Below are 15,923 nucleotides of genomic sequence, written 5' to 3' on the forward strand. Positions count from 1 at the left end.
GTTGATATGGAATGATAATTTTGTAGAAACTTGCAATTTGCAGGCTAAGATTTTGATACACCTTTGATGAAATAACTGCTTTTAAACACTACACATTGGTTTTGATTGAGTAACTGCTAACTTGACATCAACTTTCAATACTAATCTAGTTAGAAGCTTCACTATAACTCATTATTGTAAATAACATCAACCTTTTTTACCTTCGGGATGTATCAAAAATTGACATAATACCCTCTTCCTTCTTTAATGCCACCATCACCCTTAATTATATGTCAAATTCCATTTTGGTGTTCCTATGGGTGCCCTGTGCCACAAAATTTTATATTTAGTTGCTGAGTTTCATGTTTGCAATCATGTTTTCTCATATTTTTAAACTAAATTCCAAAAGGCATGTTCTTACAAGTTTTTATTTTTAGATATTACAAACAGCCCTTTATATGAAGACTCAACATTTCCGCGCTATTATCAGATCAAGAAAAACAATGGACGAACGTGCTAGATAATTTGCCATATATTGACTTTGTTTTTCTTCTGAGGGCCTCAAATGTTTGTAAAATTCAAGATACGTCACCATGCACGTCTAAGGTTTAGAACGAATGGGACAGACATTGAAAATAATATAAGTATGCCTTGCTGCCCATAAAACATCAGATACCTAGGGTATTTCTCTCTTAATTCTGACAACTCTTGGTCATGCTAATGAGAACAGTCTTTGTTATAAATGTGTTGTTTGTTATTATTGAGAGTCTCTGTCAGTATTTTGTGCTGGGTTTTGTTGTTAAGCTCAGCAGTTTCCAGACTTGACAAAAAAGTGACATTGACCTTGCTCCTAGATATCTAAATAGCAATCCAAAGCTGCATCTTAATATAACTAACCACACAGCAAGTTTAGAGTCAATAGGTGAAAGCTAACTCAAATTAACACGTAAAAACTGAGTTTATTTCTTAAGCAACAGTGATCATTACGTTTTGCACACACACCTTGGTAGCAATTCAAAGTTGCATCTTGATATAAGCTACCCACATACTAAATTTGATGTCAATAGGCCGTAGCAAACTCAAGAGATTGAGCGGAAACTGAATTTTATTTTTGTGCAACAGTGACCTTGACCTTAATCACAGACACCAAGGTAGCAACCCCAAGATGCCTCTTGATAAAGCTACCCATACACCAAGTTTGTTGTCAATAGGCCAAAGCAAACTCGAACTATTGAGCGAAAACTGAATTTCTATTTTTAGCAGCAGTGAACTTGATCACAAACATCTGGGGTGCAATCCAACGCTGCCTCTTGACATAAGCTACCCAAACACACAAAGTTTGATGTCTGTAGGCAAAAGCAAACTCAAGTTGAGCGGAAACCAAAAGTTGACGTCCGCTCACCTGCCCGCCTGCCGACTTCGGCTTAACAATTACCGCTTTTCGTTGAAACCTGATAAACAAATTTATATGACATAACATTTCAGGACTGCATTCGATGAACGTTGGTCTCTGTTGTATTCATATTTTGAGATGACTGTGATTGATAAAGCATTTTAAGTCACGGTTGTTATTGTTGTCAAGTCTAAGGCTGTCAATCCTTTCAGGACTATGTTAAACATTCAGATAAAGTCTTACCTCAGATAGACTTCCGTCAACTAGAGAGATACTTGATATCATTATAATACATGAAATAGGACACTCAGCATCAACAATAGAATTTCAATATGCATAGAGCTTGCAAAGCGCAAAAACTAAGATTTAATATTGAATGTAAAGGATGAAATTAAAAAAAAACCTTTAAGGAATACGCATGCAAATTAATGACAATACCAACATTATCTTATGTACTCAAATCACGCTAAAATGACATTTGTAAAAGTCCAAGCATAAATTTTGGTATCAATTCTATTTATTTTTGAATTTGAAGCGTAAATATAAACAAAATTTAGCCGCCGGCAAAATCCTCGATGACTGTCAATTGTATATATTTTGAGGATGAACAGATTAATGAATGAAAAATTCAAAACGAAGAAATAAAAATAATGCTTGTGTCTCCCTTTAAAAACATGAAAATAAATATTTGGGTTACATCTTTACGGTGGTTGTAATCACTCTAAAATTGAATTATGAATAATCCAACATGAAAGTGGTGTTACATTTAATAGATCTGAGAGCTCAATGCCTACAGGGCCGTGTGTGTATTCTATGCCTAATCCAATCCTTTCAGGCACTATATAGTACCTTGGATACATACGCTTTTGTTCTTTCATTTTCATAGTATTATAAGATTTGTTTAACATTGAATTTATAGGTAATATTTGGTGCTAGCAAAATATTGTTGATTAAGCTGAAGGAAATATAAAATAATAATGGAATATGTTTAATCATCCTATTCTGTTTGTAAATTATGTAAATTCAGACATTACAATTTGAATACTTTTTATATGGTAAATCTACACATAAAGCATTTTAGGCATGATATTGTATAGTTATTTCACATGATCGTCTACTGAGGATTACAACAAATAAACTAAATATGAGAAAATAATCAAAAAATATTTCAAAGTACAGAAATAGACTATTTAGTAATTTCAGTAACTTGTTACCATAGAAACAGAAACAATTAATAACATTATAATTGTAAACTTATATCTTTGATTATTAGTAATGCAAATATCTCATGTTAAGTGTAAACTGGGGTAATTTCTAGTATAATTGTAACTATAAATAGCCTCTACTGGAATAGAAAGTTGATAATTCCATGTAATGGCGGCCATTTTGAAAAATGGCTGCCATGGCAACCATCTTGGCATATATGAAATGGGTCCCATGCCCAAAATGTTTCTTTTGCATTTATTAATGTCTGTGCCAAGTTTCATGCTTTTCCCATTTTCTGAAGTATTTTAGCATATTTTGTTACAAATTGACTGGACTATTATGTGAATAAAACATTAGAAATAAATGTTACTTTACTTGTTCATTTTGTTTAAAAAATATCATGTTTGTATGATTTTCGCTCACTAAGAAACTTGATTTATTTTAAAATAAAACTATTATAGTTTGACAGGTGCAATAAACATACCCTTTTGTATTTGTACAATATATTGTGTCTATGTGCGATTTTACCATTGTTTATTTTTCACACTTCATATTTATACACATGCAGTATTACAATTAGTTGTTGTCATTGCACGTTGTTGATTTTTGTTTATTTACGTTTATATACCGAAACATGGAGATTACACACATTATAAAATATGATAAACAAGATCAACAAGGAAAGGCGGCGTTCAATGAACGCACCGAAGTCGTTTGCATGTTCACCAGAAGTAATGTACATGTTACATTAACTAATCTTGAAATGTTGTCTCTGAATTAAAACGCAGAAACAAAAAAAAACATCAATGCGAGAATGATGACACCGCATCATTAAGATATGCAGAAATTTAAAACCCCTTATTTTAACCAAAATCGCAGAATTTTAAGCCCACGAAATATGTACTTATACGGTATTCTGTACATATTTTGAAATTTTCTCTAAAAATAGTTTACAATTCTTACAATATTTACCTCCCTTGGCAATAGTGGCAGACATTTTGGGGGTCATTTATCTATATAATAAAACTGACATAGTATGAAAACTTCCTTATAAAACTGATTTTGGTGAAATGTCAAATTCTTTTATACATATGAAGAAAAAATTAATTATTATAAGTACCATTATGTAAAAGATTTTTTATCAGTTTTCTTGAAGATGATAGAATTAGGAGAGATTTTTTATCTTATCTTAAAGCTGCACGCCTCCAGATGAGCCAAAATATTTCAAGAAATTCAATTTTGAGAAAAATGCACTAAACTGTTAAGAAAGGTAAAAGCATTCAAGATCCAAGTTATAGTTTACATGTTATGTGCCATTTAACACTAATATTGCAGTAATTTATCACCATATTTCTACAGCGTTACTAACACAGTAAGGGCTGTTTTTGCACATGTTGCTTTTTAAAATTTTGGTAATTTTCGTAGATTGTAAGTGCGGATTGCAATATGTTAATTACTTTATTTCTTCACCTCACATTTTTTTACTATTAAATAGTCTACATTTCCAAATTTTTTATGGAAATTAACATGAATATGGAGGCGTGCTGCTTTAAGCATATAATATATTAGAAAAACCCTCAAATTTGTGGCCAGGGGAGGTGATAATTGTTATGTGAAAAGCATCTATAATTGATGAAAAGTTTTATCCAGATTGAATTCAATTTCATATATTCAGTGTAAGAAGGATTGATCAATGAGAAATTATAATTTATGTTACGTAATGTTCGTCAATGAAGTTCAATACATAAAAGAGGGCAGTTTTTATATTTTATTTGCAAGTTTACTAGGATAATATCTCCAGATGTTACATCATTTATTATACGAAACAAAAATGATCAGAAGACCTTTATACATATTACAGAAAATCATTGACATATCATTGCTTTAAGAAAGAATTTCATATTTCTTGGTATATTTCTTTATTATTTTTGGCATAATCTTTCTGTTTTTTATGTGCCCTAGGTGATCCATGTAAGAAATCCAAATTCTATCTTTTAGGCTTTTTGATCACAATGGAGTACCTTTAATTTAAAGGATTGCTATAAAATAATACAATGTTAAGCAGCCAACTTTTCTGGCCCTCATCCTGATTAAAATCTTAAATGGACTAACACAGAAGCGTACTGGCTGAAACAGAATGCCGTCTGCAGCAAGCAGTATAGAGTACATAAGTATTGGTAGGAATTGCTCAGCTCTAGCTGTAATTTGCCTTCAAAGGTTTAATCAATTTTCTCCACGTATTTCAACCAGCTAACAAGGCACATTATATAGGGTAACTCTATTGATATGACATTAAATAATAATTGTTCAACCACACATTTACCTTTTCCATACTTTATTACCATAACTAAAAATAGCATACTTCAGTATATGAGCCGTGTCATAACAAAACCAACATAATTGGTTTGCGACCAGCATGGATCCAGACCAGCCTGCACATCCGGGCAGTCTGATCAGGTCCATGTTGTTCGCTATCAGTTTCTCTACTTGTAATAGGGTTTGTAAGCGAACAGCATGGATCCTGATCAGAAAGGCAGATGCGCAGGCTGGTCTGGATCCATGCTGGTCGCAAACGCACTATGTTGTTTTTGTCATGACGCGGCTCATATAATGTCACAGCTGGTACAAGGTTAAATCTTCTTATAATACCGAGCTTACCTAACAAACTTTTTGTAAAGAACTACCAAAACATCAATTCAAAATACTTCCATACAAATAACACACTTTTCGATTCAGGAGTGGTCTACTGTGCTTAAATATCTTAAATGGACTTGCCCATCTTTCAATCTGGACAAAACCATTGATCATTTTTAGAGAATTTTTTTAATTATTTACTGACTGAATAGCAAACAGTGCAGACCATGATCAAAGGGCAAGGATGTGATGGCTGATATTAGTCTGCACTTAAAGCATTAAGAATTGTATAAATATTCAAGATCTAGGTGAAATGTTTTATTATTCGATTTATTTGGGCTTTATTTGCATGAACAGCCCCAGTTTCTATATATATCTATTACTAGCAAAAAACAAATATACCGATTTCTCTTTTATTACAGTTGGCCTAATTCTGTATTGGAATAAGTGGAACAGGAAATTGAACCTTTTGTTTCACTCAATAATAGCTGGTGACATTGTTTTCTCCAATAACAGGTTGTTTAAAGTGTGTTTTGTAACGAAGATTTACGAGTTATTTTTATAGTGTTTGAAGTCACCATTTAGCCTAGTAAAAGTGGAAATTATGTCATATGATCTGAAAGGTGCAACTGAAAATTCATTGAAGATGAGTTCAATTAACTAAAAAGGACTATGACGGGAATGGAAATAATTTTCAGTGATTAAAGTTCTATTTGATGTAGGTCTAGAACAATAACTTGTATGCAAAATTTTCAGATCATTCGCTTACTCTGTTTTCTAAAATTATTATTCAAATTGGGAAAAATTAAACCGAAAATCAGTCTTATTATAGTGCAAGAATACGATTATCAATTTTCTGAGAAGATTTCTTAATTTTCTTTTGCATATCGTTCTGTTTTAATTGCCCCAGCTGATCTATTGTAATAAATTCAAATTTTATGATTTTAGGTTTTTAAGGTGCTGTGCCGTTTGTTGGAGAAAGGTCTCAGGTGTCTCAATTGACATTATCAAACGCACTCGAGTGCAACTAGGTAGAACTACAGATGTTCCAGAATGTAGAAAGATTGCTTTTCCATAAAATGGATAAAAACTAACATGCTTAATAGATCTACAAAGGTGTAATAATTGCCTTGAATAAACCATATGATTAATACAATGTAACCTATAACCTGTAATATCTGTAAATCATCAACATCCTTACTTTCTGATTTTCCTGGAAGATATATTTCGGAATAGATTTTTGACAATCCTTTAGAGGTGGCAGCTGCAATACGTATAGCGTAGGTGTCCATGGCAACCAGAGTAAGTATGTCCTGCGTTTCTGCTTTCACCTGAGTTGTCTCCCATTTCGACCCTGTGTCGCAGTTTCGATGCTTTATTTGATAGTAAGTTATGTTACCGTTTGAATCTTCCCTACTGATCCGCTGAAACATAATATAATAAGTATATAAAAGATTTAAAATATCATCATATTGCACGTTTGCAATGTCTTTTCTCATTGGATAAGCATGATGCTTATATGATCCATATACATGTACATGTCCACAGCAGCTGCTGTAATTTTATGAAGTAATTTTTCCATTTTTTTATTTTTGTACAAATTAAGTAATCATCTTGAATTCTAAATTCTTTATATGGATTTTTTACGAGTTTTTAAGGACCGTGTACACATTTTTTGTACATATTAAGGAAGGTGTGTCACATTCCAAATTTGTTACATCCATTTTGGATGAGGTGAATGGCAGTGTACGAAAGTCTGTTTGCAATATTACCATTGTTTCGTGCAAGATATTATACATGCACAAAAATATGTGCAACGTCTCTTTATGCAAAAAATAAGCACCATTTAAAAACACATCTGTTGTAAATTCAGACATTTTAAAAGATTAAATTTAATGATTACCATGTGTTGCAACTTGTAAACTACAATGTATATCATTACTACCAATGTTTTTACGAAACAAAATGCCAATAAAAAAATGGCATCTACTGCTTTTCCAATAACCATAAAAACTTGATATTCAACAGGTTTCTGAACTTTCTAGTCCTTAAGTACTTGTTGTACATTTAGAATGTCAACCACGGGCATCAGGTAATCCTACAACTTTTCACAGTACAAGATAAAGTGTAATCTATTTTGTGCCTAGTTGCAAGTCGCACCATTACTGCTAAAGATCATATAGAAAGACCGCATGGTGGACTCGTAATCATTCCCTACCATGACAGAATTCCAATTTCCCTCTAAATATTCTAAACCACTGACAAGATCAAACTTCTATAATTATAGTAATCACTTGATAAAAAGTTAATATAAGACCCTGCAATTTGAAAATGTTTTAGTTTGATTGTGTTGGAAGGTATAAGCTTACTGAAACACTCTCGAATCCGCTCCTGGAACCAACCAGTACTGAGCAATGAATGTAAAGTTTCTTGCTCAAAGAAACAACTCACTCCTCAGGGGTTTTACCCCACGCGGCCAGCAATCTTTAGGTTACTTGTCCAAGGCGCTTGAAATTTGAAAATGTTGTAGCTAAGAATTTTATATTCACCACTTCATCAATTAGAAGTTTATAATTCACACTATCAACTTAATATTTCCTTTTTTCTTATTTATTGAATTGGCTCCGGGCTTGTTTAAAAACTTCAACTATAATTGCATGTAACAAGTAGAAGATTGGTGTGTAACAAATCAATTTTCTGCGAGTTAACATATTAGAATTTCATTATTAAAGGAAATGTGATTTTTGTACAGTAGCTTATTGCACCCTTTAAATTTAGAATTATTTTCTGGCAGCACACAATTCACAAGTGAATTTATGTATAGATCTCTAGGGCATAAGAAACTACTTTTTTTGTGAATTTGAGGGAATTCACTTTGAAAAAGTTGAGCAACCAACCAACAATACTGTCAGTTCAGACTGCAAAGATTTACAATATTTCCTGGCCATAATTATTGGAGACATAGGCAAAAGATTATTTCCGCTAGTATTTCACTTACCAAATACTGAGACAAATTACAGACCAATTTTTAAAGTATTGAAGTTTTGATTTCCTCCATTATTTAATTGCTTTTCTCTGTAAGAGAGGAGCTTTAGAAACAGATGTACTTATCTGTCTGTACATACAATTACTTTAAAGGCCCATTAAGCCCTAAAAGTGCTATTATTTTAACACAACCACATTCAATCTATATTTGACAAATTCATCTCAGACACATATAAGCCGCGCCATGACAAAACCAACATAGTGCGTTTGCGACCAGCATGGATCCAGACCAGCCTGCGCGCAGTCTGATCAGGATCCATGCTGTTCGCTATCAGTTTCTCTACTTGTAATAGGGTTTGTAAGCGAACAGCATGGATCCTGATCAGACTGCGCGGATGCCCAGGCTGATCTGGATCCATGCTGGTCGCAAACGCATAATGTTGGTTTTTTTCATGACGCGGCTCATATGTTTTACTTAAAGATTCACTGCCTCCTCTTTCAACTGAGAAATATGTATAAGTAAACAGCAGTTGCAGTTAAAAGCCCCCACTCCCCCTAAAAAATAAACTGTAGCACATGTAAAACTGTTTTTCAAGTTACACACTTTACCAAACACACAGAGACAGAATAACTAATAAACACTGACAGATACTCCGATGAACAGACAGACAGATGCAGACACAGATTGACAGACAGTCAGATGTACAGAGAAACTGCAATGCTTCATTTCCATGGCAACAGTTACTGAGAATTGAGACAAGTTAGCATACAAACCTTCCAGTATATCCAAACTCTATTCAAGGTATTGTGGTGAATTGGTTTCTCTATGTAACTCCCTGGTAAAAGCTCTGGAGCCTTCGCTGGAACTAAAATATGAAAACATATTGTTGACATATCTTACACACAAATAATGTAAAAGCATTAAGTAACAGCAGACTGCATGTCTTCTTTATTTGAAGTCGAGTTCACATAAAGGGTAATATATCTATGGTTTATTCCTATCTAGATTCTGTATAAAGAGTCACAGGTATAGTAAATTCCTTACTTCATACTGTACAAGTAACAACCTGCTAACAACACAAGAAGCTGTAATAAATTTCTCAAAACAAATCATCAAGTCTTAATTATTATCCAATTCACAGTTATGATTGTTTCTTTTTTGATTTGTTTTTTAAATCATCAAGGAAAAATAGGGTTCCATGGACAGAAGCCTTGTTACCACACAATGGGCTGGCACCGGTACGCTAGGAACAGATCTTCTGATTTATCATGACAAGCAGGCCTGTTGATAGTTTTTAGAACTGTGGCTCAGTTAACATCACAATAATAAGGCCTAAAATGGTAAGGTCAAGGTCAAATGACCATCCCACCAACATCTACCGAATGATGTACTCTCACTTCATGTCTAAGGGGTAAAGGGGGACTTAAATACAACAACAAAATTAATTTTTTAGAGGGAACTCCACTGAGGTCCATAAGTCTAAAAACATAAAATTTTAATTTCTGGGACATATATTATTAAGCAGGAAGATATGCAAAAGATAATTAAGAAATAGTGTCAAAAATAAATTGAAAATCGTATTGTGTGCTATTATTAGTCCAATTTGAGTGAAAAGTATTGCAAAGGCTTTTCAATTTAGGGTCATTTTTCATAAATAAAATAATCAATCTAGAAAAAAAGGGTGCGCAATTTAGTATTTGAAATTTTGCACAAAAGGTATGGGTTTTTCATCAAATAGGAGATTAACCTCGAACAATTATTGCATCCAAAAAAACAACACTCAGTGGAGTCCCTTTAATACTACAATGTATAAGATTCCTACCATCTTCATCTGTTTTGACTAGCTGAGATGTTGGCTTGCTCCAGAAACCTTCTTCTCTTGGCTTACAAAGTACTTGGAAATTATACAATGTGTTACGATGTAAACCACACAATGTCAACATCTCTGACTCGCCGACATATTTGGACTGAAATAAACAAAACACATGATTTATGTATTACCATGATTAACCTTGGCTTTATTTTATTTTTTTGTATTACAGGCAAACTAAATTTAATATAATAGCATTCAAGTCTGCTGCTTCTGAAAGAAATTGGTACTTCAACTGATTGTTAAAATTTATGAAGTTAATATCCATTTTGCCAGTAAAGGGCAAATAACTCTGTCTGGTAAAAAAACACACATGAATTGTAAAGAACATTGCAATGACCTATTTTCTATTTATATATAAATTTGATCAAAGACACCTTTTCAAACTTATTCACTGCAATATAGCCTGGATATCATGAACAATGTTTGTGTTTAATAAGGTCATAAAAATTACACTGAAAGCAACAAAAAGAATGCAAATTTGTCCTAATTTTTTATATCATTGAAATCTGAATGGAACTTAATTAAACTAAAAAGCAATCATTGTTAAATAATAAAGGAGCTTCATATAACTTGAACTTAATAAAAAACAAGAGGGCCATGATGGCCCTAGATCGCTCACCTGACTTATCAAACTCATCCAAACAATTACCTAGACAAGCATTCTGACCAAGTCTCATGACAGGTGAGTCAAAAATGTGACCACTACAGTATTAACAAGGATTATCCATATTTGAGCAGTGCAACCTAGTTTTTTACCCAGGTGACACATATTCAAACTTGACCTAGAAATCATCAAAACAAACTTTCAGACCAATTTCCAGGATACTTGGATCAAAACAGTAGCAACTAGAGTGTTAACAAGATTTTTCTATTTTTAGCTCCGGTGACCTAGTTTCACATGCGATTTCGAACTCATCCAAGCAATTACCTAGACAAGGAACATCGCAATGCGATGCAACCAGGTTTTCAGCAAAATATTTCACAGAAGCTTTGTCATGAAGGGGCATTTGTTTTTAATTGAACTTTTAGGAGGAATTATGGTTTTTTAAAATTCCTCAAACAAAAATGATTGAGAAATTTTATGTTGTCTGTTCGCCTTTTTTTCCTAAATATTTTAGAAAGGTAAACAGTACTTTATTTTTGCTTAATTTTTGCATTTTTGCGTCTCTTGTCATTTTCTTTTGTCAACAATATTGGCTTGTGGTGTTTTGTGCGATAGCAAGAAAAGTATGTTAACAATTTAAAAAAAATACTTGAATGATGTCTTGGAAGAAACATGGGAATTTAGTGAGCGCCAGGGCACTTGATGACAAAGCTTCTGTGAAAGTTTGGTAAAAAATCCATTGAGAAATGTAGGAGAAGTTGCGCACTGTAGAAATTGTTCACTATATATTCTGTATAAGGAAAAAATATACAAAGGGCCATAATTCGGTCAAATATTATCCAATCACAAAACCCCGACAATATGTGCCAGGCACTTGATAACAAAGCTTCTAAGAAAGTTTGGTCAAAATCCATTGAGAAATGTAGGAGGAGTTGAGCACAGAAGAAATTGTTCTCTATATATTCTGTTTAAGGAAAAAATATACAAAGGGCCATAATTCGGTCAAATATTATCCAATCACAAAACCCCGACAATATGTGCCAGGCACTTGATAACAAAGCTTCTAAGAAAGTTTGGTCAAAATCCGTTGAGAAATGTAGGAGGAGTTGGGCACAGAAGAAATTGTTCACTATATATTCTATATAAGGAAAAAAACAAAGGGCCATAATTAGGTCAAATATATACCAATTGCAAAACCCTGGCAATATGTGACAGGGCACTTGATGACAAAGCTTCTGAGAAAGTTTGGTCAAAATCTGTTGAGAAATGTAGGAGGAGTTGCGCACAGAAGAAATTGTTCACTATATATTTTATATAAGGAAAAAAACAAAGGGCCATAATTAGGTCAAATATATACCAATTGCAAAACCCTGGCAATATGTGACAGGGCACATGATGACAAAGCTTCTGAGAAAGTTTGGTCAAAATCAGTTGAGAAATGTAGGAGGAGTTGCGCACAGAAGAAATTGTTCACTATATATTTTATATAAGGAAAAAAAACAAAGGGCCATAATTAGGTCAAATATTATCTAATCGCAAAACCCCGACAATATGCGCCAGGGCACTTGATGACAAAGCTTCTGTGAAAGTTTGGTCAAAATCCGTTGAGAATTGTAGGAGGAGTTGCGCACAGAAGAAATTGTTTACGCCCGCCCTCCCGTCCGCCCATCCGCCCGCCCGCCCGCCGACATACCTCAATCTAATAACCAGTTTTTTCCTTCGGAAAACCTGGTTAACAAGCATCCTGACCAAGTTTGATGATAATTGAGTCGAAAATGTGACCACTAGAATGTTAACAAGGTTTTTCCATATTTGGGCGGTGTGACCTAGTTTTTCATCCAAGATGACCCATGTTGGATCTTGACTTAGAAATCATCAAAACAAACTTTCAGACCAATTAACAGAATATTTGGATCACAACAGTAGCCACTAGAGTGTTAACAAGATTTTTCTATTTTTAGCTCCTGTGACCTAGTTTTTCATCCGAGATGTCCCATGTTCGATTTATTCCCAGCAATGACCTAGACAAGTTTCCTGACCAAGTTTAATGACAATTGAGTCAAAATTGTGACCACTAGAGTGTTAACAAGGTTTTACTATTTTTAGCTCTGGTGACCTACTTTTTCATCCGAGATGACCCATGTTCAAACTCATCCGAGCTATCACCTAGACAAGCATCTTGATCAAGTTTGATGATGATTGATGCAAAAATGTGACCGCTAGAGTGTTAACAAGGTTTTTTCTATTTTTAGCTCTGGTGACCTACTTTTTCATCCGAGATGACCCATGTTCAAACTAATCCGAGCTGTCACCTAGACAAACATTTTGACAAAGTTTGATGATGACTGATGCAAAAATGTGACCGCTAGAGTGTTTACAAGGTTTTTCTATTTTTAGCTCGGGTGACCTACTTTTTCATCCGAGATGACCCATGTTCGAACTCATCCAAGCTAACTAGATAAGCATCTTGACCAAGTTTGATGATGATTGATGAAAAAATGTGACCGCTGGAGTGTTAACAAGGTTTTTCTATTTATAGCTCCAGTGACCTAGTTTTTCATCCGAGATGACCCATATTCGAACTCATCCGAGCTATTATCTAAACAAGCATCCTGACAAAGTTTGATGATGATTGGGTCAAAAATGTGACCACTAGAGTGTTCACAAGGTTTTTCTATTTTTAGCTCCTGTGACCTAGTTTTTCATCAGAGATGACCCATGTTCGAACTCATCCAAGCAATTGACTAGACAAGCAATCTGACCAAGTTTGATGAAGATTGGTTCAAAAATGTGACCACTAGAGTGTTCACAAGGTTTTTCTATTTTTAGCTCCGGTGACCTACTTTTTCATCCGAGATGACCCATTTTCGAACTCTTTTGAGCTATCACCTAGACAAACATCGTGACCAAGTTTGATGATGATTGGGTCAAAAATGTGACCTCTAGAGTGTTCACAAGGTTTTTCTATTTTTAGCTCTTGTGACCTAGTTTTTCATCCGAGATGAGCCATGTTCGAACTCATCCGAGCTTTCAACTAGATAAGCATCCTGACCAAGTTTGATGATGATTGAGGCAAAAATGCGACCGCTAGAGTGTTCACAAGCAATTGTGGACGTACGACAGACAACGGACGACGGACGGACGGATGACGGACATTCACCGATCCTAAAAGCTCACCCTGAGCAAGCTCAGGTGAGCTAAAAAAAAAAAAAAAAGCAATAACAACCCCTCCCTATTGCATAAATGATAGACTATCCACCCATCCCATTACCTTATACTACACTTTTAAAACTTGAAAACATATAACAAATAATTGCCTAATAATGTTAAATCTTTATCTTCTTAAATTAACCGTTTCAACTGCGTCGCGACGCAGAATAACCTTCAACTTTTCAACTTCTTTGCCAAATCTGTGTCACAGCACATTTATTTATAATACATGTTATAATTTCGACTTCAATGAGCTCTTAAAGTTCTATATGGTAAATTATAACATTCTTTGATTCAATGATAACAACATGCAGACGGCCAATATCTTTAATCTTAAATTAGGATGTGAATGAGTGGTTTTATATAACATCTTTACAAATTACTTCATGACTACAGTGAATATCTTTACATTGCTGTAAACTTCTAATTTAACATTTCTGGTTATGTAACTGTAACCTAATACCCTTAAAAAAATTCAGAAACTTTTAGAAAAGAAACTGAAATTTTAGAACAACTATTATTCAATTTGTTCTTTTTTTTTCTTTTAAAGAACAAATCTCACATCAGTTTAAGTTATTTAAGTTCATGCAGTAGTTTTAAATTTTGACTATCCCATAATGCCTATGTACATGAAAAAGTAATTTTTATCCAGGGTTTACATAAAGAAATATCATTTAAGGGTCATCACAACTCTTATTTAAAAAAAACAACAAGGGTCCTACTAATGAGGGTCATGTTTTATGAGCACTGTAATTAAGATGAACATGGTAATTTGCATTCACAAGGACAAACACACATCCTAATTTTAAGTCTTATAATCAATTTTTCTGTCTTAAGTAAGCAAAAAAATCTGAGCAATAACAAAGTTAGTATGCTAGCATCCATAGCTTATAATTAACCTGCTCTAGAAGTAAAACTAAAAACTGATGGCATAGTGCAAATTGGATGTAAATATTTTTTTTTTGTTATATAAGTGAAAACTTATGTGCATGCAACAGTCTCGTCTAATTTCTTAACCTTGAATATTTAATATTTAAAAAAATCTAATATTTTGGAAGGAAAAGTTGCATGACAGACACCTATTAAAAAATTTTGTGTTCATGTTAGAACTCTTATTTTCAAATTTGTCAAATTATATGCACAGAAACACATTTTTAAATGGACATAGCCATATCCAAAATTTGACCTTGACCTCAATCGCATAACATCCTATATAATGTCATGTTTTTATTTCAACGATGTGGGTCAAAGATAATTTGAAACATAAATATGGAAACTAAGGAAGCAAAAGGTGTCACCTTCTCCTGTTTGCAATTACAATTTAATATGCTATGGATGTGGAATTCTATATAACACATGTGCACAAAATAACAGACACATTTTACTAAAACTCTCTCAAGATATAAACCATAAGTGTTAAGAATATCAAATTATCATTTTTTAGGGGTTTAATGATTCGTTGAAGTTCAAATATATCTAAATGCACTGCTTCAGATCAATTTTCTAGTTTTCGTTTCAGTATATCAACGCACCTATCAAAAAAGTGTGCCTGCGGTAATATTATTCAATCAGTACACGCCATTTTTCTGACAGCATCACATGTTAACAGAAACAAACACAACAGCCAAAAAAATAGCCTGATGATCCACTAACATCGTAAAAATCTAATGTCAGTGACACAGTTTCGTTTCTGGAAAAAAATTTAAAGGGACTCCACTTAAGTTTTTTGACATGAAGGGACTAACAATATTTTTTTTGATACTTATGTACCATTTAATGAAGGGTAGACTATAATTTTATTATTTGCCTACCAAATTTAAGATCATTCCTTCACTCTGTTTTCTCAGAATAATTATCTTTATTGTGCAAAATGACTATAAAATGAAAACTTTGCAATGCTATTCACTTAAACTGGGCTAAAAATCGTGCAAAAAAAAAATCAAAGTTCAATTTAATTTTGAGTATACACATCTATTTTGTTTATATTTTTTTCCATTTAAAAAGCATGACTTGATTAATGCAAGAATTTCAAATTTTA

The 15,923-nt window shown here is 33.4% G+C and overlaps 1 protein-coding gene across 3 annotated transcripts in view; it reads right to left on the bottom strand.

The window, feature by feature from the left end:
- LOC132740419 (uncharacterized) overlaps positions 1-15,923 on the bottom strand; it is a 127,957-nt gene that overhangs the window by 24,063 nt on the left and 87,971 nt on the right. For all 3 annotated transcript variants that reach the window (XM_060728321.1, XM_060728322.1, XM_060728323.1), the window contains 3 exons: positions 10,021-10,165; positions 8,972-9,063; positions 6,414-6,636 (listed from right to left, as the gene is read on the bottom strand). In XM_060728321.1, coding sequence (XP_060584304.1) covers positions 6,414-6,636; positions 8,972-9,063; positions 10,021-10,165 — 460 coding nt within the window. The remainder of the gene's footprint in view (positions 1-6,413; positions 6,637-8,971; positions 9,064-10,020; positions 10,166-15,923) is intronic.

Source organism: Ruditapes philippinarum, unplaced genomic scaffold (genome assembly GCF_026571515.1).
Source record: "Ruditapes philippinarum isolate M1 unplaced genomic scaffold, ASM2657151v2 ctg1275_1_1_1_1, whole genome shotgun sequence".
In the NCBI taxonomy this organism is placed as follows: Eukaryota; Metazoa; Mollusca; class Bivalvia; order Venerida; family Veneridae; genus Ruditapes; species Ruditapes philippinarum.